The sequence below is a fragment of the Pan troglodytes genome, chromosome 9, assembly GCF_028858775.2.
Source record: "Pan troglodytes isolate AG18354 chromosome 9, NHGRI_mPanTro3-v2.0_pri, whole genome shotgun sequence".
Classification (NCBI taxonomy): domain Eukaryota; kingdom Metazoa; phylum Chordata; class Mammalia; order Primates; family Hominidae; genus Pan; species Pan troglodytes.
In genome coordinates, this window is record NC_072407.2 from 5,722,853 (window position 1) to 5,743,168 (window position 20,316).

The following is a 20,316-nucleotide window of genomic DNA, read 5'->3' on the forward strand; positions in this document are numbered from 1 at the left end:
ACTGCTGACTCAGGCCCTTCCCACGCCGCGCTGTCTTCCTCCGCTGCCTCCCTGCTCAGTGCCCTTGGCTCTCCTGACAACACTGGGCCCATCCAGATAACCTCCCCTTCCTCAGGTCAGTGACCGGGAACCTGATTCCATCTGCAGCTTCCATCCTGCTGTGCTATCTAAGGAGACAGTCTCTTAGGATTAGGACACGGATCTCTTTTGGAGACCATCATTCTGCCTTTCAGAACACAGACCATAGATAGAGACTTAGTGAGCCATGGCTGCAGCTGGGGGCGAGGCTGAGCCCTCAACACTGAGACCCCCCTCAGTGTACAGGCCTCCTGTTCACGGAGGGAAATGGAGGCAGAGGCAGGAAGGCTTGACCAGGACTCCAGGTCTTACAGCAAGAACCCATCCCAGTGGAGGACAGCGCACAGCACAGTCCCCTCAGCCCAGGAGCGGGACAGGTCCACCAGACAATGGCCTAGCAGCAGGCGCCCCCAACGCCCAGCGCCAGCCCTCATCCCAGGCACCCTTCCCAAAGGAACTCATGCCCACGACTCCCACGTGCCCTGGGGACCCTGCAGCTGCATCCTGAGTGTGAGACCGGCACGAATGCGCGCCCTGGACACCTCCTAAGGCCGTCCCACGGGCTCCACACACGCTCCATCTGAGGCTGCCTTGGAGGCTCTGGCTGGAATCCCGGTGTCCTCCTAGCCCCTTCAGCCCCAGTGGAGCTGGCCCCCAGCCCCCTGTACCCTACAGCACTCTCAGTCCAATCTTCCACCCGGCCTCCGCTCGGCAGCCAGGCCCCAGGTTCGCCAGCACACAGCGACCCAGGCTGTGTGCCCGGTTGGCTCCCTGTGGCCTCAGCCAGGAGCTCCCTGCACACCCTAGCCGGGGCCTCAGCCAGAGAGGGCGGCCCCACCAGGCCACCCGCCCCTGTTCTTGCCCTCCCTCGCCGGGGGACCTCCTTGCTACCTAGGCCAGCGCCGGTCCCTGCCTCAGGTTCCTACGCTCAGCCCCTTCAGTCAAGTTCTGTGGGTGTCCTGGGGCCTCCACTCTGGGGGTCCACGCAGAGCATCAGAAGACAAGGGTGGGTGGCACCCAGCAGGCCTCTCTCTGGGAACTGGGTTTGGCTCCAGGCACTGACTCACCATGCAGCCCAGGGTCACGGAGTCAGTGTGGGCCCTCGTGGGGAGGTGGCGGACCAGGCGGTGAAGGCCTTAGGGTACGCGTGGATGTCGGAGGAGATGCCCCCAGCTGACTCCAGACATGTTCTGAGAAGCCCAGAGGCTGTCAGCTCTCGGGGTGGGAGGCAGAGACAGGGCAGGGGAAGGGCCTCTGACCTGCAGCTCGATCCCTGGGAAAGCCAAGAAGGGGCCTGTTGGCCACAGGTGCATCATGCAGGCTGAGCCCGAGGCCAGGGGAGCACCATGACCTGGGCAGGCCCCCCTAGCTAAGGGGGGTGGGGGGGGGGGCGGACTGCCCGAGGTCACTGTGCAGCAGGCGCCATCGGCAGGGGCCCACAGTCCTGAAGTCTGAACCAACTAGGCCCTGACCCTGGAAGCCCTCTCTTCCCGCTTCTCAGCCCACTCAGGTCCTGATAAGCTCCAGGCTTCAGCTTAGGGCCCCTCTCCCTGCAGCATGTGCCCACCCACTCCCAGGCTGAGGACACAAACCTGCTTGCCCCTGGGCCACGCTGTCCCGGCCAGGAATGGCCCCTGCGGCAGAGCCACTGTTTCAGGCTGGCCCAGAGCCCTTCGGAGAAGATGTCCCCAGCTTACTGCAGCCACATTTGAGGGTCCCCGCCACCAGCACGGGGAGAGGCAGGGGGCTGAGGCAGCTGGGAAGAGCGAGTGACACAGGGTATGTGCTGCCCCCACGGCACCTGCAGGCTGGCTGTGGACCCTCGCAGGCAGTGAGGGGCGAGTCTGCTCCGACCCCCACTCTCGGGGCAGCCTCCGGGGTGCCTGCTCCTGGGGCTCCCCACCAAACAAGTGGCCGGGATGCCCACAGTGTGGGGGGGGGGTCACTGAGACGCTGAGACGTACACAGGCTCTGACCTGAGAGAATTCTTTTTATTACGAGTGAACAGATGAACTAAGGTAAGCGGGTCTCAGCCTTCTGCTGGTGCAGCATCTCCACGCAGGGCCTCAGCCCCGTCCTGGCCTTGCCTGAGGACTGCACCATGGGTGTTCCTTGGGCATGGAGGAGGCAGCAGGAAGGGGTGACAGGAGCAGGTGCAGGGCACCCCACACCACAGGCCTCCCCCACCTCTGAGCTGCCAACAGCCAAGACTCCTGGCGAGGCCGGGAGAGGAGGGGTGAGAGGGAAGGAGGGTCTCTGTGAAAGCAAGCCCCACCCCCAGAGCAGAGCAGAGACCCAGGTCTGCAAATCACACCCTCCCCCCACGAGTTCCTCCTTTGAGGCCAGCAGCACCCGAGGGAGGGCAGGGGCTGCACGGAGACCAGAGAAAGGAAAACCCCACAGAAGAAAACTCAAAGCATCAGTCCCATGCGTGTCTGCTGAACGAGTGAATGGGCCCAAAGGCTCTTCTCTACAAACGGCACGCATCCATCCGACAGGGGGCCACAGGACACGGCCGGGGCCTCTGCGTCTGTGCCTGTGCAGCCCACACCAGTGCAGCCCGGGGCCCTCTCAGACCTCACCACACGCGTGCCCAGCACATGTGTGCACACGCAGATGCAGGAGAGAACACACACCACCGTCTCTTTGCACACGTGCGCCCCTGTCCGGCCCGGGGGGCTCATCTCTCCTTCACGTGGTTCTGTGCTCCCGGGCCCCCGCTGCCGGCCCCATCCCCGCTGCCCCCACTGTGGACCCCGCCGGCCCCGCTGCATAGCACCTCGGTGAGGTCGTCCATGATGGCGGTCTCTTTGGGGTCCAGCAGGTTGAACTCCCGAGCAAAGAGGATGAAGTGGACGTAGAGCGTGTTCAAGTGTCCGTGCAGCTCCAGGGCCAGCGTCTCCTTGAAGTGGGCCCAGTAGATGTGCGCCAGCACGTGGAACAGGTGTCTGCAGATCTTCCTCACCAGGGACTCAAAGGAGCTGGGGAATTCTCTGCCTGGGGAAGGCCACCGTGTCACAAGCTGCAGACATCCCTTGGCCCCAACAGAGGCCAGGCCCCTGGCACCCAGCCTGGTGGGTCTGGTACCTGCCACCCACACCTTGACCCTGCCACCCTCAAGGCCTACAAAGCCCCAGCAGCAACAGCTTCTGCCCATCAGCAGGCACCACAGGGACTTGCCAACCCCGGGTCTGGGCTGCTGAGACCTCCCTACATACTCAGGCTCCAGAGGCTGCACCTGCCCTGAGGGCTGGGAGCTCGTTGGGCCATCCTGGCCACCTCCTCAGGAAGGGGCCTGTGATCGGGCACTCGGGCCCCCGTGGTGTCTCCCTGATGGACACTTGGGGCCGTCTCCCGGGCCAGGACGGAGGTGGCGATGGTGGCACGGGCCTCTCCTGTTGTCCCCTGCCGTCCCTCTGGCAGCACGGGAGTGGCGTGGAGCCCCACCACATCCCACCAAAATCTGGACACAGGCTCGGCGGCTGATACCCAGCCCAAGCCCCCACAAGCTGGACGGTGAGAGCAGCATGAGCAGCAGAAACCAAGAGGGGCCCAGTGCAGCCGCATGGCCCAGAGGGCCAGGGAGATGGCCCTTGGCCCTGGCTGGGCTGACCCCTGCCCAAGGGCTCCGGCCTCACCCCACAGCCCAGGTGGCTCCATGCTAAGCAGGGGCTGGGGTGGTGCAGCTGCCGCCCTCCGTGCCTCTGCCCCTCCCAGCACAGGGGCTTGGTCACTTGCAGACACGTCCTGAATGCTCCCTGCCCCACTGTGAGGATGACCGCCCAGTGCTGGGGGAGACGAACCGTATTTTGTGGGGAACACGTCCTCATCCGTCACCAGCTTCTGCACGGAGCTCATGACGAAGTCAACGTACTGCGGGGCCGTGCACTTGACCTTCTTCCCCCGCTCGTCATACCAGTAGTACTGTCTGTGGAGACAGAGACACGGTCAGGGCATGCGCCCGCTGCACACCCACCCAGCCACTGGGTCCCACCCGCTCAGGTCATCTGCGGGCAGAGGTGGCGCCAGCAGCGGAGGTGTGGCAGACCCAGGTGTCTCCCTCCCTGGACATGCACACTGTCCCCACACACTGTCTGCGGGGACCACACTGCACTCTATGGAGGGGTCTGCCTGCGCTGACTTGGAACTACACCAGGATCACGCTGGGGAGCCTGCCAGCCACATGGCTGTACAGGTGTGTGATTAAATGAAGGGGTCATCTTCGTTTTCTCCGCTTCTACATGGCTTCAGTTGTATTCGTTTACACAAGCGCGTGCTGCTGTTTTTCTGTTGTATTTTGAAAGCACAGAGCTCCTTCTCTTCCCAGGAAGCTGTGCTGTGGCTCGTCGGCCAGGCCCCACCCTTTGGGAGAGCCCTGCTCTGACTGCTAGAAGCCAAGCCCCTCTCCGGGGAAAGCAGAGGAGGGCGGTGGTCTCTGTGGGCACCTGCAGCTAACAGCCTGGCCAGGACAGGGACCTGGCCCCCTCTTGCCCCTGTATACAGGACGGCCAGTCCTCATGTGAGACTCGTGGCCCCAGAGCAGGCTGGAGCATCCTAGGGACGTGGACACCCTGGGTTTGCCTCTTACTGTTAGGTCCAGCCATGACAAGGGTGTGCTCTAGTTCATGTAAATATAAGGTGACCCCCAGCCCCTAACACCCCTCCTCCCCCAGCACACCACCAAGACCCAGGGCACCCACCTGGCAGCCACCACCCCTCTCCCCCCGCCACGGTGCTGGGTCTCAGTCCTCCAAGGCCATGCCCACAGTGGCTGCCCCCGCAGGCCTGAACCAGGGCATGCTGGGGCCGATGCCGCAGCCCCACCCACAGGCAGTGGAGAGTGCTGTGGTGGGAGTGCTTACACCTGAGACACAGCCAACACTATGGGTCGGGATTTCCTCCCTGAGAGCCAGCTCCCAGCTCACCACAGGTGGGAATGGGCCACACAGCACAGAGCAGTACTGGCCACTGAGCAAATGCCCCCTCAGTGGGGCCACCATGGCCACAACCACCATCGCCTCCACTGCCCCAGCTAGACCAACGAGCAGTCTGCCAGTACCAGGCTGCACATGAACCGCTCCCACCCTCCTCATCCAGTCACGGTTCCTCTTGGAATGGCCCTGGGTGGGGCAGTGCTGAAAAGGATGGACCCAGGCTCCACTCTGGAGGCCACTCTTCTCTTGGCCAGCTCCAAGCATCGTGCCCTGGGTTCCAGAGCCCACCAAGGCACCTGGGGAGACGCCCCAAGGGCTGAGACAGGGCCACTGGGGGCTCGCCCACTTCCTGCACAGCCAGAGAAGCCATCCTCCCAGCTGGGCACAGGGCCTCCAGCGTCTCCGGGCACAGGGCCTCCAGCATCTCTGGGCACAGGGCCTCCAGTGTCTCTGGGCACCCCTCTGCTGTGTCCAAGAAGCCCCTCAGCCTGTGCACTGCAGATCCCGGGGGGAGTCACCAGAGTTACCAAGAAGCTAGAGGATGACACTGCAAGCCCTGCATGCTGGCACCCTGCCCTCTGCAACAGAAACAGCCATCAGGCCACCTCCCAGCACCACCAGGGCCCTAGGACAACCCCCTCCCAGCACCCACCTCCAGAATGCAAACCAGGAGCTCTCATGTGTGCCCTGTGCGGGGCTGACTCAGTCCACCCGAAGGGGAAGTGCAGCCCCAAAACGGACAGGCCATGAGGACGGGGATGCAGTGCCCACACCTGCCTCTCAGGTGCTGTCCTCCCCCTGGGGCAGCTCTGCATGACCTTCACGCCCACCTGCCCAGGCTGCAGGCCTCACCGTGGGCATCGCCACCAGGCTGTCAGACCCTCTGAGAATGCAGAGACAACAGTCCTTTCAGCATCTGCTCCTCGAGAACGATGTAGAGGACGCACGTATCCCCACTGTCCTGGGGTTCCCAGATGGTGTAGGGGAGGCCCAGCCCCTAAGGGCCAGGCTGAGGCCCATGTTTCCAGGGCGAGGACCCAGCCAGGATGGCCCAGCACTCTGCAGCAGTCAGACACTGGCTCCAGGGACCCTGACACTGCAAGCTGACATCTGATGCACCTGGCCACAGGTGTGCGACAGGTCTCAAAACAGTGGAGGTTAGAGACGGAAACCCTTTTCCACGATGCAAACCCAGAGAAAGCAGTAACTCAGGGACACTGTGGATTGTGCCATCTGTTCTGAAAGATGGAACACCACTGTTTCCTGTACTTCTGTACTTTTTCAATTATCAGTAAACCGTTTCTGGTATATAGTTCTAAGATTTTTATCCACATGTGGACTCATGCATTCATAACCACAATCAGGACACGCAGCGCCCTACGTGGCCCCTCACACCCGTGCTGCTGTGCCCCCAGCACCCCGGGGATGGCGCCTCAGGAATGGGCCGCAGGAAGGAATCGCACCGTGCGGATCCTCCCGATCTGGGCCCCTCTTGCACGGAGGCCCCTGGGATGCAGTCACATGGCAGACGTGTCGGAAGTCCACGGCTCCTCACTGCCCAGACACTGCCCCTGCAGAGACGGACATGGCGTGCTCATCTATTCACCTGTGTCCCTGCCAGCAGAACAGAGTCCCAGGCGGCCACATCCTGGCCAGCACCAGTGTCCCGACCGGCATGTGGGCAGGTGGACATGGGTCTGCCCATGGTTTCGGCTTGCCTTTCTCTAATTGCTAACAACACAGAATAGCCCCAGCTGCCATCCTTACACCCTCTTTGGCAAACTGTCTGCTCATTTCTTTTGCTGACAGTTAACTGGACTGTTTTGTTTTCTTACTGCTGAGTTGTGTATGTTCTTTATGTATTCTGGATATCAGTCCTTTGTGGGATGTGTGATTTGCAAATGTTTTCTCTCCCAGCCTGGAGTTTGTCTTCTTTCTCTTAAAAGTGTCTTGAAGCAAAAGTTCTGAATTTTGCTGCCTAGTGTCAGGTCATAAGGATTTCCTATGGTTTCTTCCAAAAGCTTTGTAGTTTTAGATGTTTGCATGAGGCATGAGGGTTAGGTCAGTGTTTGGTTTTTGACAAAAATGACTGCTTTTCCCAGCAGCATTTGTTGAACAGACTACCCTCTCTCCCTTGAATTTATTTTGCTCTTTGTCAAAACTCTGAGGGCCCCGTTTGTGTGGGTCTGTCTCCGGACTCTCCGTCCACACGTTTGTGTGGGTCTGTCTCCGGACTCTCCGTCCACACGTTTGTGTGGGTCTGTCTCCGGACTCTCCGTCCACACGTTTGTGTGGGTCTGTCTCCGGACTCTCCGTCCACACGTTTGTGTGGGTCTGTCTCCGGACTCTCCGTCCACACGTTTGTGTGGGGCTGTCTCCGGACTCTCCGTCCACACGTTTGTGTGGTGGCTATCTCTGGACTCTACTGTGTTCCATGGAGCTCTGTATCCATTCCTTCAACACTGCACACTGTCTTAATTACTGGAGTTTCACAGTAAGTCTCAAAAGTGTGAGATTCCTCTTATTTTTTCAAAATCATTGTAGCTATTTCAGTTAATTTGTCCCTCCATATAAATTTTAGAACTAACTGGTCTATACTTGAACTCTGCTGGGATTTGGATTGAGACTGCACTAAATCAACAGATCAGTTTGGGGGAGAATTTGTGTTTGGAGTCATCTTCCAGGTGATAAGCGCAGTGCGTCTCTCCATTTACGTAGACCTTCGATTTTCTGTAACAGCATTTCGTAGTTTCCAGGGTGCAGATCCTGGGAATGTCTTGTTAAGTTTATAACTAAGGATCGCATTATTTTTGGAGCTATTATAAATGGCATTTTAAATATTAATTTCAGTTTTAAATTTCACATTGCTAATATACAGACCTATGACTGATTTGTGCGTGTTGACCTCGCTAAATTTATTATTATTATTTGCTACAATCCTTGAGGTTTTCCCAATCACACTATGTGTGCACAGGGATACAGCAATCCCCCCCATCCACAGGGGATGCACTGCAAGACCCCCAGGGGATGCCTGAAGCCACAGAGAGCACCAAACCCTATATACGCTGCGCTTTCTCCTATACATACATTACTAAAATAAAGACAGGCAGATTTGATTGATTGACTGAGATAGGGTCTCGCTATGTTGCTAAGTTAGTCTCGAACTCCTGAAGTGATCCACCGCCTCAGCCTCCTGAGTAGCCAGGATTACAGGTGTGAGCCACCACACCCAGTGTAATTCATAAACTGAGGACAATCAGTTGCAGTGAGTGGCTGGGGTCGCATATCAGGGGGTCCCTTGCTGGCCTCCTGCAGGCTCAATGGCAACACACTGCTGCTCCCATCCTCTCACCTCCTCCACCCCCAGATCCAAGTACTCAACACACACTGTGGCTGTCACTTTTGCAATTTCAGGTGTAACAGCGAAATTAACGTGACTTTTTTTCCCTTTTTCACAATTTCATAAAGAAGAGATTTGTTCTTACCTTAGATCTTAGCAACCTCACACACAATCTGTTTCTTTCTAGTCAGGAACTTTCACCTTTTCATCTTTAGGTCAAGGAAGTGCTTTCTGTCTTCTCTTTGGCATATCTGAATTGCCAGCATCACGCTCTTGCGCTTTGGGCCGCCTCACGTCACATAAGGGCAACCTGAGCACGAGCACCCTGGCACTGCGGCAGTGTATCCACACGGGGGCCGAGGCACAGCTGGGCCGAGGGAGGAGGAGGCACACCTGGAGCAGGACGGTGGAGACCGCATCACACTGCTCAGAACAGCATGCAGTTGAAAACTTATTAACTGTTTATTTCGGGAATTTTCCATTTACTATTTTCAGACCATAGTTGACTGTGGGTAACGGAAACTGTAGATAAGGGGGGCTTATTGTTTTATTTCTCTTCCAATTTGGGTGCCTTTTATTCTTTCTTCTTACCTTATGGCACTGCCTATCTTAGGCGAGTTCTGATATACTGCGCTTTCCAAAGAGTTGGTCCATTTAACCCAAGCCATAGAATTCGTGTGCACAGAGGGTTTTTTTGCAATACTTCCTTATTATCCTTTTAACATCCACTGGGTCTACAGTGATACTCCTCTTTACATCCACAGGGTTTAGTGACACTCACTCCTTTTTATTGATCATTGCATCTTCTCTCTTATCTTTGTACCTACTAAAGGTTTACCAATTTATTACCTTTCCAAATCATCACATTTTGATTTCACTCATTTCCCCTATTGTTTTAAAAATCAATCTCAGTGCTTTCTGTTCTTACTTTCTTCTCCTTGATTTTGACTTATTTTGCTCTTTTTCTAGTTTAAGTTGGAAACGTAGATTACTGAAAGTCGTCTTCTTTTTCTAAGAAAGCATTTAATCCTATAAATCCCCTCTAGGCACTGCTTATGTCTCACAAATTCTGACATGCTCTATTTTCCTGTGTACAGTTTGTTAAAGTTTTTTTCTTGAGGCATCCTCTCGGATCCATGGACTACTCAGAATTGTGTTAGTCTGCAAGTGTTTGGAGACTTTCCTGTTCTCTGTTACTGATTTCTAATTTAACCCCACCATGGTCAGAAAACTTACTTCGCATGGTTTTGATTTTTTAAAATTTGTTAAGGGCTCTTTTGTGACAGGTATGCTCCATCTTGGTGGCTAATCTTTGTGAAGTTGAAAAGATGGGTGTTCTGCTGTTGAGGCTGCAGTGCGTGCGTGTGTCATTTCAATCCAACCCATGGGTGGGGTCATCGGGCTCCGTGCTCTCGCTGACTGTCTATGAGGCTCCATCACTGAGGGGAGCGCTGCAATCCCCGGCTATCATGTGATTTCTACCCATGTCTCCGTGCCGTTCAGGCCGTCCGTTTGCTTTGTGTGGAAAGCCCTGTTGTCTGGCGCACACACATTTATGGCAGGATTTCTTCAAGAGCTGCTCCTTTTCTAATTAGATAACCTTCTTATTCCTGGTCACTTCCTTCCTTGGAGTCTCCTTTGGCACTGACATAGCCACTTCCGCTTCCTTCTGATGGGTGTTTTCTCAGCGCATCTTGTCCTCTTACTTCTCACCCGCCTGCACCACAGCACCTAGAGTGGTGTGACACACAGGGTGCTTATGCCCCACATTCCTATGTTGAAAGCTTAACCCCAGATGCAAGGGTATCTGGAGATGGGGCCTTTGGGAGGCGATGAGGTTGCAAGGGCAGAACGCTCATGAACGGAACTGGTGGCTCCGTCGCCCTGCCTTCCTTCCAGCAAGAAGGTGCTGTCTGTGGACCAGGAAAGGGACCCTCACCAGACACTGAATCTGGCTAATCAGATCCAGTGACGTGGTCAGTGCCCCCTTCCTGGTCCACAGTGGATCTTCACCTTGGACTTTCAGCTTCCAGAACCGCAAGAAATAAGATTCTGTTGTTCACAAGCCACCTAGCCTATCGTGTTTCGTGACAGCATCCCGAATGAAATACGACAAATGAGCTTCTTGTAAACACCAGAGAGTTGGTTATTTTAAAAATACATTCTCATAAGCTGCCCAGTCCCGTCTGTTGATCTGTTAGCATTTAGGTTTTCCACTATTTGCTGTTTGTTGCCTCTGTTTCTCATTCCTTATGGTATTTCTTCTTTCCTGCTTTCTCTTGGGCCACTGAAATGTTTTTGTATTTCATTTAAATTTACCTATTCTGATTCTGACTGCGTCTCTTCACATAAGCTCTGCAAGGCCTGCTCAAAGGGCTGTAACACGCACCTCAACCCCACATGCTCTCCATGGCACCCACACGTGCTTCCACTGGAGCATAGCAGCTCTCTTGCCCACAGCCCTACCGCCGCCAGGCCCCACAGCCGCCACAGCCCCACCGCCACCACAGGCCCCACGGCCGCCCTGGGAATGGCACTGCACAGGCCCCACGGCCGCCACAGGCCTCACAGCCGCCCTGGGAACGGCACTGCACAGGCCCCACGGCCGCCACAGGCCCCACAGCCACCACAGCCCCACCGCCGCCACAGGCCCCACGGCCGCCCTGGGAACGGCACTGCACAGGCACTGCCGGACACTACTCTTGTCTTCTTGCACCATCACTGGCGTCTCCACAAATCCTCAGTGGGAGGAGGCCCCCCTGTCGGGAGAACTCTGCAGGGAGCCTCTGGAACAGGTCTGCTGGCTGTGAGGGCTCTTGGTTTTGAGTGACTTTGGACACTGGCTGGATGTGGAATTCTGGGATGACCTTTCTTTTCTCCCAGCACTGGAAGATGTGTGGGGCTTCCTTCTTCTTTCTGGCCTCCTGGGTTTCTAACAAGTGCCACGGTCATTCACTGCAGCATCTGTTGTCAGTACCAGGCCACCGCCGTCTGACTGCTGACAGAGGATGGCTGCCAAGGGCTTTTTCTTTGCCCCCAGTTCTCAGCATTTGGTTGCATGCATCTGCACGTGTCTGTCAGCCTTATTTGGGGTTTGCTTAGCTTCTTAAGTCTGCAGCTTTGTGTCTTTGTGGGAAGTTCTCAGCCATTATTGCTGCAATGTGTTTCCGGCCCCGCCCCCTTTCTCCTCTCCCTAGGAGTCAGACATCAGCCTTTTTGGGACTGTCCTACAGGCCCTAGCAGGGAGGAGACACACCTCAATCCCAGAGCCCTCACACGACCCAGGCAGACTTGCTGGTCTTTTGGGTGGCAAGTGGCCCTGAGGCCCTCTGAGAAGTCTCCATGTTTCTCTTAGTTTGAGTGGATTTCTGTCCCTTGGTTTGAAAGGATTCCTGGGAAGGCATTACATGCAATTAATTCACACATATCTACTACCACCATGATGCCAGCTCCAGATGAGAAGGACCAAGAGGCAAATCTGGGTGGCCTAGGCTCTCCAAGGGGACATAGGTCTGCCCAACACCACATCCTACACTCCTCCAAGGACCCCTTTTCCAAACCAACCCAGTACCACAGAACATGCAGGAGAAGAGCCTCTGGGAAGGGTGCCAGGCCCCGTCTGCCCAGGAGCAGAGGCGCTGAGCCAGCACTTGGCCACAGGTGGCTCCAGAGCCACAGTGGACACAAGGCTCTCGAGTAGCTCTCGGGTGCTGCCCTGCCACCTCAGGACCCATCTCCATGCCTGATCCATGGAGGCCACCGCCGTCTCACATTGAGCTTGCTCCCCTCAAAGCCATAAGCACTGTCCCCATCTTCCTGGGCCATGCCTGGCTGTGACACCTCATTTTCCTGGGGAATTAAGAGAGTGAAGCCAGCTGTTGTCTGTACCTGCCCCGGTGTCACCCATAACCAAACCAAGCTGTGACCCATCATGGCCATGAGGGCGGGGCCCAGCAGGACTGAAGCCAAGGGGACGCCTGCCAGCTGCCTGTGCAGAAGCTCCCCTTGGCTTCTTGAAGGCAGAACTCAGCTTTGTCTGGGGACCACATCTCCCTGTGCCAGGGCCAGAAAAGCCATGTCTGTGGGCAGGATGACTTTCAGGACGCACTCACAGGCACACATTCTGTCCCTGACCTGTATGCACTGACAACAACGGGACATCAGGGAAAAGCTTCCGCCCTCCTCAGCCGCACATGTCCCAGGCTAAGCCCAGCAGACCCAGCCTCCTCCTGCCTGCAGCCTCCAAGGCTGCCTTCAGCAACCCAGGCCTGGCGGCGCTCCTTCCCGTGCTACGCAAGTGGGGTGCTCAGGGCCACTAACGGACACCCGCTTACTGAGGAAATCAGGGTGCAGTGCTTCCAGGAGAGAGCTACCAGCACCAGGCATGTTGGATGGTCACGGAGAAGGTAACTGAGCCCCCATGAAATGAATGGCCGAGCAAGGAGCTGTGGCCTGCCCAGCCCAGCCCTCACTGTCCCATCCAGAGCTGTCACAGGAGCCAGCGGAGAAGGGCTCTCTGCAATCTTAGGGCATTCCTTCTGGAAACGTCTCTGTCCCTAGAAACATAGCCCATCAACCCCCACCAGCTCCTGCACCTTCTGGGCCCCACTGGGGACCTGGGTAGCTGGGCCACCGGCCCAGCCTGTGGCCTTTCCACAGGAAGGTGGATGTTGTGGAAGGCCTGTGCCAAGACTTCTCAGGGTCTCCAGGTGAGAACGGAATCCGAGAGGACAGGAGCCTGGGGCAGAGGGGGCTCAGAGCCCACCGAGTCTCCCAAGAGAAAGTGGGCTGTAGCCAGGCAGCACTCACGTGTTGCACACGGCCATCGTCTGACACGTCTCTCCTGTGCAGAACTCCGAGATGGTGCTATACTGCAGGTTGATGTGGTGGAAAAACGTCGTGGCTGGAAGAGAAGAGAAGGAGCCAGATGTGAGAAACGCCAGAGCTGAGCCGCCCCATCCACCCCTGCTTCCAGCAACAGGTGCAGGAGCTCGGCTGGGTGAGCTCTGCCCGTCCACGGGCCACACTCTCCCCTTGCGGCAGGGGGCTGCTGAGAACCAGCCGTGGGGGGTCCCCCTTGAGGAGGGGCTTCGAGGAGGAGCAGGGAGGAGGGAAGGGGCCCGCCCCCAGGCCCCCGCGCACTGTTGCTGGCCAGCCACTCGTTAAGGTCAATCTCGCGGGGCAGCACCACCAGCTCCTTGAACTGGAAGTCGGTGATCCTGGCCTTGGTGTGCTCGGGCTCCAGGTAGGCCTTCCTCTCCTCCGCAGCGGGCTTCTTGCCATTGGGCTTGGCTTTGGACTTCCTGCCAAGAGAGGAGACGCGGTGTGGTCACTACACGCCCATCAGACACAGGGCCTGCCCGGGGGGTCAGTTGTGGCCAGCGCAGGTGTAGAGGGAGCTGCCCGAGCCCATCGGGGCGACACTGCCTCCCTGCCAGGCTCAAAGGACACCAACAGGACACCAACGGTGAGGCTGCTCCGCAGAGGGGCCAGTGGAGCTGCCTTGCGTGGCGCCTCCTGGGAAGAAGGGCTGGCGCTCCCACTTGCCACACGGGCCCCTGCATGGAGGGCATCCTCACCCCTCACCACGTCCTCCAACCAGGGAGGGGCCCAGGGTTTAGGGCCCCCAGCGCCCACCTTCCAGTTTTCCAGTGCTCTTGGAAGGAAAGGAGAAGCAAACCCTCTCACTCCTGGCTTCTTTTGAGTTGGCCAGCCTGTCCCTGCCCCTGCTGCTGGTGGCCCCGGTGAAAACATACCACAGGCCTTGTGCAGGGCACCTGCCTTCCTGGTCAGCCTGAGAGCACGGGGCCCCTGGCATCAGGCGGCAGCCTGGCCTGCAGCTCCAGTATCCCTGTTGTCCACCAGGCCTGGGGAGGCCACAGGGTGATGAGGATGGGGGCCAAAGGTCTTTGCGGCAACCTGACCCTGTCCTTATTTTTTTCCTTTCTTGTTTTGAAAAGTTGCTAATGGTTTATTTAAGAGAAAGAGAAAGGAAAAATGCTCCCTGAATGCCAGGGAAATGTTTCCCTTTCAGCTTCTCACAGCAGATCTTCGCCTTAAAAGGAGACCAGCGCAGGCCTCTGGGGGCAGTGCTGGGAGTAGCCAGAGCCAGGCAGGGAGCAGGGGCAGGGGCAGGAGTAGGGGCAGGGACAGGGAGGGGGAGGGGCAGGGGCAGGGAGGGGCAGGGGCAGGGCCCCTGGGCCCTGGCACTCCCACTCTGCCATCTCTCCAGAGCACAGGGCGTGGGGTCTGAGGAAGAGGAAGCACAGGTGTGGATGGGCCACATGCAGTGTGGGCACTTGGGGTCCTCACAGTACAGGGGTGGGACAGACAGGGTGAGCTTCCGTGTAGCCTGCAGCCCCTCGCCCCAGCACAGCGAGGCACCCAGACTCCACACCAGCCTCTGCCAGGCCATGCCCAGCGTGTCCACCACAGGGAAGGCTCTCCCCATGACGCTGGGCCTGGCCCTGACCACCGGCAGGTGGGCCTGCACCTCCCTGCCCTGTGCTCTCACAGCACAGCACACCACACCCCACCCGGGCAGCTACAGCCTGGGCTCGGCCTTCCCATTTGGAGGGGTGGGTTGCAGTGGGGGCCCAGGCTGCCAAGCGGGCTACAAGCCATCTCCCTGCTCTGTGTCTTAGGAGCTGTGTCAACTGGCAAGCTCCAGGTGGCAGTTACCTGGTGATCGGTCACACAGGGCTGCCAGCAGGAGCAGCTGTCAGCGCGCTCACTCTCAGGGTGTGCCCCAGGGCCCGCTCAGGGAGGCTGCCCTACTGACAGTTCCTGCCCCCTTGCCAGCCTTCCAGGCCGGGGCTACCTTCCACCTCCGGTCCTCAGAGAGGGCTGGGCAGGGGCAGAACCTGGAGACCTGGCTTCCCTCTCCCAGGCTCTGGCTGTGGTCAGGAGGTGGTGAGCAGCCGCCACTCTGGCACTGGCACCTCAGCCTCCCTGCCTCTTCCCGTCCACACCTGCTCTCCTAGAACACAGAAGAAAAGTACGCACAAGGCCCTCCAGGCTGGGCCTCCCCAAGCTGCTCCCCCAGTTTCACCCTGTCCCCAGCACCCAGGGCTGGCCGGGCCCCGGAGCTTGGTGCACTGTGAGACAAGCCTCCTGCAAGCCTACCTTCTTTGGACCCGGTCACTCATTCCCATGGGGCAGATGGACGGGCACTGGCCCAAAGGTAGTAGGACCAAGGGGACGCGCAGGACATGGCCTCTGCTCCAGGAACGGCTGTGCGGGCACCAACAGAGGGACTTCCATGGGAAAGCCCCGAACGCCTGGCAGCACCCACGTCTCCCTGACCTCAAGTGCCCTCCTTCCCAGAACGGCAGGCTCTCAGCGAAGGCCCAGGCCTGGGCAGGAAGCAGTCACTCTGAGGCAGTCCATTGCTCGGTCCAAGCCAGCGGCAGCTGCCGAGGAGGCCTCAGAGCACACGACACCTCCATGGCACTCTTCTCGTCCTTAGTCATTCTTGGCTTTGCCCAGTGGAGAAAACACCTCTGCGGCGCCCCCCGCAGGCTCACAGGCTCTGAAACAGGCTCTGCGCCGTCCAGGCCCAGAGGTCTGCCCAGTCACTGCCTCACTGGCCCAGCTGCCCCTCACCCAGGGAAGTGCCGAGGCCCTGCGCCCTGCTCCCAGCTCCCCCTGTCCTGCTGGCTAGGAGCCCCGGGGCACAGAAAGACCAAGTCCTTCGATGTGGAGGGAGGACTGTGGGAGCAGGCCCCGGCCGCAGGCAGGACAGAGATGGCGCTGAAGGGACCGGGGAGTGGACCCTGGACCTCAGCCCACCCACAGGGCTTCCGTGACCACTTGGAAGAAGCAGAAGGGCAGATGCTGTGTGCACAGCCCCCAAAACAAAGTCCCTCACACTATTCCAACAGGTGGGCTCTGAGCCTGGGTCCTGCCTGGCAGGCACCATGCACTTAGGAGGGCCGGGCCAGATGGAACCACCTCCTTCCTGCCTCCCACACACTCACCAGCCTCACCTCCCTCCTCCCTGCTCTAGATGCCCTGTCCTGCCCGCCACAGGGGTCTGCACCCTGTTTGTGGGCACCAGCTGCTGCTCTGCCAACTTGCCCATCTCACACCAGGCCTAGCAAACTTCTCCTGGTCCTTTAAGAGCCTGTCAAATGCCACCCTCCCCATTCTCGCCAGTGGTACCCATGACGTGCCAGTCGGCCTCCTTGGCACCCAGCACGTAACTGATCCCTACTGGGAAGTGAGGCAATCCCTGCTAGACACAAATTTGGTGGGCAAGGGAAGGGGCACAGGGAGGCATCAGAGCTGCTGGGCTCCCATGGAAAACGTAGACAACCAGTCAACACACAGGGGGCCTCACCCTGCCCACAGCAGGTGCACACTGCTTCACAGGCAGGGGGAGCTGGGGAGTGGGCTGGGAGCCACCCACTCCTCATCCGCCCTGAGGGACGAGGACAGCACAACCGAGTGCCCTGCACCTGTGCCACGAGTGTCAACTTCATTATCACAGGGATGGAATCCTGGCCAGGCCCCAGGGCCCACAGGAATGGGGTGCTCCAGGCTCAGAGACCCCCACTCGCCCAGAGCACGCTTGCTATAGAAGTCAAGCCTGTAGACCCTGAGGTGAGTGGGCAGCAGCAGGAGGTGGCCCTCGTCTGGCACTTCCCACCACAGATCAACGCCAAGGGGTGGGGCAGGCACGAGGGGCCCAGAAATGCAAGTCCCCAAGCCCAGGCCTGGAAAATACGGTGACCAGGCAGCGTGTGGGGTGCAGGAGAAAGGCCCGCAGGCGACGCCTCTGAGGAGGGCATGGTCCTTGGACCCCACTCAGCCATCTGCACCGGGCCCCTCATGCTCCTTGGTTCGGGTGAATGTCAGTGCTGGTTGGTCCACCCAGAGCCTGAAAGTCAAGGCTCCCAGTGACCCCTTCCCCCAAGACCCGGCCAGGCAGAGCCCCCAGTAGCCACCCGGTACAGAGCCCGGGTCTCAGCACACCTTGCTGCCCAGGGTGCACGCCACGGGCACCTCCTGTCACCCCAACATGCAGGGAGGGCACCACATGCTGGGGTGCTTGGTGCCACCCCCACCCCTACATTTCTGATGTGGCCTTCTGGGTGTTGAGGGGGGGCCTGAAAACTGCATTTCTAACACCGTGTTCTAACCCGAGTTCTCCCTGGGTGCTGATCCCACTTCTGTCACACGGCCTCAGGCTGAGGGGTGGGAAGGCCTCCGGAGCCCCTGTCCATCTCTCAGCACAGCCTGCACTGCCCACAGGCTTCAGCCAGCTGGAAGCTGTGGAGTGTGGCTTCTTCTCTTCTGAGTTTAATTGTCTGCCCCCCCAAACAGGTCAGCAGCCCCAGACAAAGAGAGCTTTCACCAGCCTACTGTGCCCTCTGCAGAGGCCCATTGAGAAGGAAAAAGCCAAGATGGCACAAGGAACGCCCGCAGACATCCCAGACCAAACGTCCAAACAGGCAGGTGCTGCTGCTGTCCTAGAACCTCAGCCCCACGTGGCCACCATGCTCCACTGCGCCTTGGCCCCTCCATGCGTCCAGCTCCCAGCCAAGGTAGCTTCCTCATCGCTTCCTTTGAAACCTTCCTGAGCCCCAGGGAAGGGACTCTGCCCGTCTTCCTTAGGGCCTGGCTGGGCTCCAGGCCTGCCTCTGTGTCTCCTGTGGAGCTGCCTTCGGCATTTGGCCTCAGACACAAAAGCACACACTGGCACAGGCACACACACACACACACACACGCCAGTCCCCTCACACCACTGATGTCAGGCACCATTCCTGATTTGAACTCACGAGTACTGCCAACTTGCCCACACGTTTCCAAAACCTCACAGTTTCACCTTAAGATAGGACATCCTAGGCAGGGTCACCGGCCGGCACCCTGGTGTCTACTTGTGGAGCCCTCCCTGTTGAATGCACAGGTGATCAGGAGATAGGGAAGGAGCCTATGAAGAGAAAGATGGAGCCGGGTGCCCAGGGACAGGCAGAGGCACGGAGATGCACACGGGTGCCGCAGCCCCCGGCCCTTGGAGGGCACGTCCAGCAGGCCACGCTCGCCTCACACCCCCACCAGGCAACCCCACCCGGGAGGACACGCTCACTGCTGCAGCTGGCTATGCCTGCCCCACTCCCCCGGCCCCTCATGCCCACACACGGGTGCACGCTCCCACACACATGGGCGCACGCTCCCACACACATGGGCGCACACTCCCACACACGCCCCTGCACACACCGGGCTGAGTGGTGTGGGCAGGGAGGCACCCCCGCAGCAGGTCAGAGAAAGTACAGGTGAGAAAAATGTCAAAAATGGATTTTCCGGCAACATCCCTATGGCAGCCAGCACAAAAAGAGGTACCCGGGAGCCCCATGCCACTTCTCTGGACAAGGCCACACAAGGACAGACTCCGGGTCACCTCTGCCTGGGTGGCTGAAGCCCCTGCCCAGGGCACAAACAGCCGCAGGCTGGGACAAAGACAGGCACACCTGCTGGCGGCTGAGGAACCACACCCTGTGGGTTTCGGGAGGACAAGGCAGGCTCCTGTGCCGGCAAGGTGGGGTCAACCCCGAAGGTCGAGGACACCAAGACCCGCTCCTCTCCCACAGAGCAACAGGAAGTGCAGGCGGCTAAGGAAAGCCCCACTGGGCAGGGCTCCAGAGCAAACCCGCCAGGCTGGCCCGGGACTGCACAGCCGCCTCTGCCCTGGACAGCTTGCGTGTGGCCCAGCAGAGCTCGCTGCACAGCCGCCGGCCACACTGGGAGGGCAGCCACGGACACAGTCCGCCACCGCCTCCCCACCCTGACCTCCTGGGGGCAAGAACAGGGCAGACAGATGTGCTACACACCCCTCCCCCAGCCAGGCCGGCAGGTGTTACCTGAGCACTTTGCTGACAGCCTGAAGCACCATTTTGCAGCAGAGTCCACTTTGCGGGGACTGGCCGGGCAGGGCTTGGTCTTCAGGGAGACTGCAGTGGTCTCCCAGCATGATGTGGGTGACGGGAAGGTGGGGAGGAGAAGCGGGGCGGGGTGCCGGCTGGCCAGCACTCGCAAATGCCTGCTGCCGGGCCCTCCAGCCTCTCGGCCCTCCACCCTCACTCCCTGGCCAATGGGACGCCTGGCAGAGACAAACAGCTGCTCCCTTTCCAGAGACAAGGGCCGGCCAAGGCTGGTTAAATAAGGGAGCATCTGAATTGGCCTTTTCAAAGTGGCATGGCTGTCAGAAGAGGCGGTGGGGGTGGGACCAGAAGGGAGGGGACAGGGCTGTCCTTGGCCTGCAAGAAGGATCCATCAGAAAGGTCCTGGGGTCCACCTCAAGGTCCTCTGGTGCCAAGCCCCCAGGAAAGGCCTTCTCAACACAGGCAGCAGCTCTGCTGACGAGCTCCAGGTCGATGGCACTCCCCTCTCCCTTGTCCGGCCCAGCCTAGCCCAGTCAGTGCTCGGGCTGGGGACAGACAGACGGACAGACAGGTGGGCCGCCCTGCCCTGCAGTGTGTACACAGCTGGAGGCACTCAAAGTGGCTTTCCTGCTGGATGGCCCTGGAGAGAGAAGGGGCCGACCAGCTTCTGCGGTGCCTGGACGGTGCTGGGCTGAGGCTGCTGCCAGCCAGGACCACAGGGCACCCAGCCCAACAGAAATGCCCAGAGCAGCTCCCCATGGGGGCGCACAGAGCGGCACGGCCCTGGCCTTCCTTCTGGCTGGTCTGCACACAGGAGACCACCACATCCCGAAAATGCAAACACCTGAGAGGGCAATGCTCTCTCCTCATCCTGAGTCAGCGTGGACCCTACTGGCAGTGACAGCCCCCTGACAACACGGGGTCATCAGGAGCATCCCCCACCCGCATGGGAGCCATACTTCCTGTGCTTCCTGCCAATCAAGAGACCCCAGCATCTCCAGCCACTGCCCCTCAGAAGCTGTCCCAGCACCTCTGTCGGTGTGAAGCCCTGTAGGAGTCAGGACACAGCCCGAGGTACCAG

The 20,316-nt window shown here is 59.0% G+C and overlaps 1 protein-coding gene across 5 annotated transcripts in view; it reads right to left on the reverse strand.

Annotated features, from left to right (window-relative positions):
• Positions 1–2,050: 2,050 nt before the first annotated feature.
• The window catches only part of MOB2 (MOB kinase activator 2), a 70,643-nt gene continuing 52,377 nt past the window's right edge, over positions 2,051–20,316 (reverse strand). For 3 of the 5 annotated variants that reach the window (XM_016920099.3, XM_063783704.1, XM_063783703.1), the window contains 4 exons: positions 13,495–13,655; positions 13,162–13,255; positions 3,882–4,006; positions 2,051–3,075 (listed from right to left, as the gene is read on the reverse strand). In XM_016920099.3, coding sequence (XP_016775588.1) covers positions 2,759–3,075; positions 3,882–4,006; positions 13,162–13,255; positions 13,495–13,655 — 697 coding nt within the window. In that variant the 3' untranslated portion in view covers positions 2,051–2,758. Of the gene's footprint in view, positions 3,076–3,881; positions 4,007–13,161; positions 13,256–13,494; positions 13,656–15,477; positions 16,749–19,214; positions 19,770–20,316 lie in introns of those variants that run through there. The other 2 variants (XM_016920097.4, XM_016920098.4) reach the window with 2 other exon arrangements.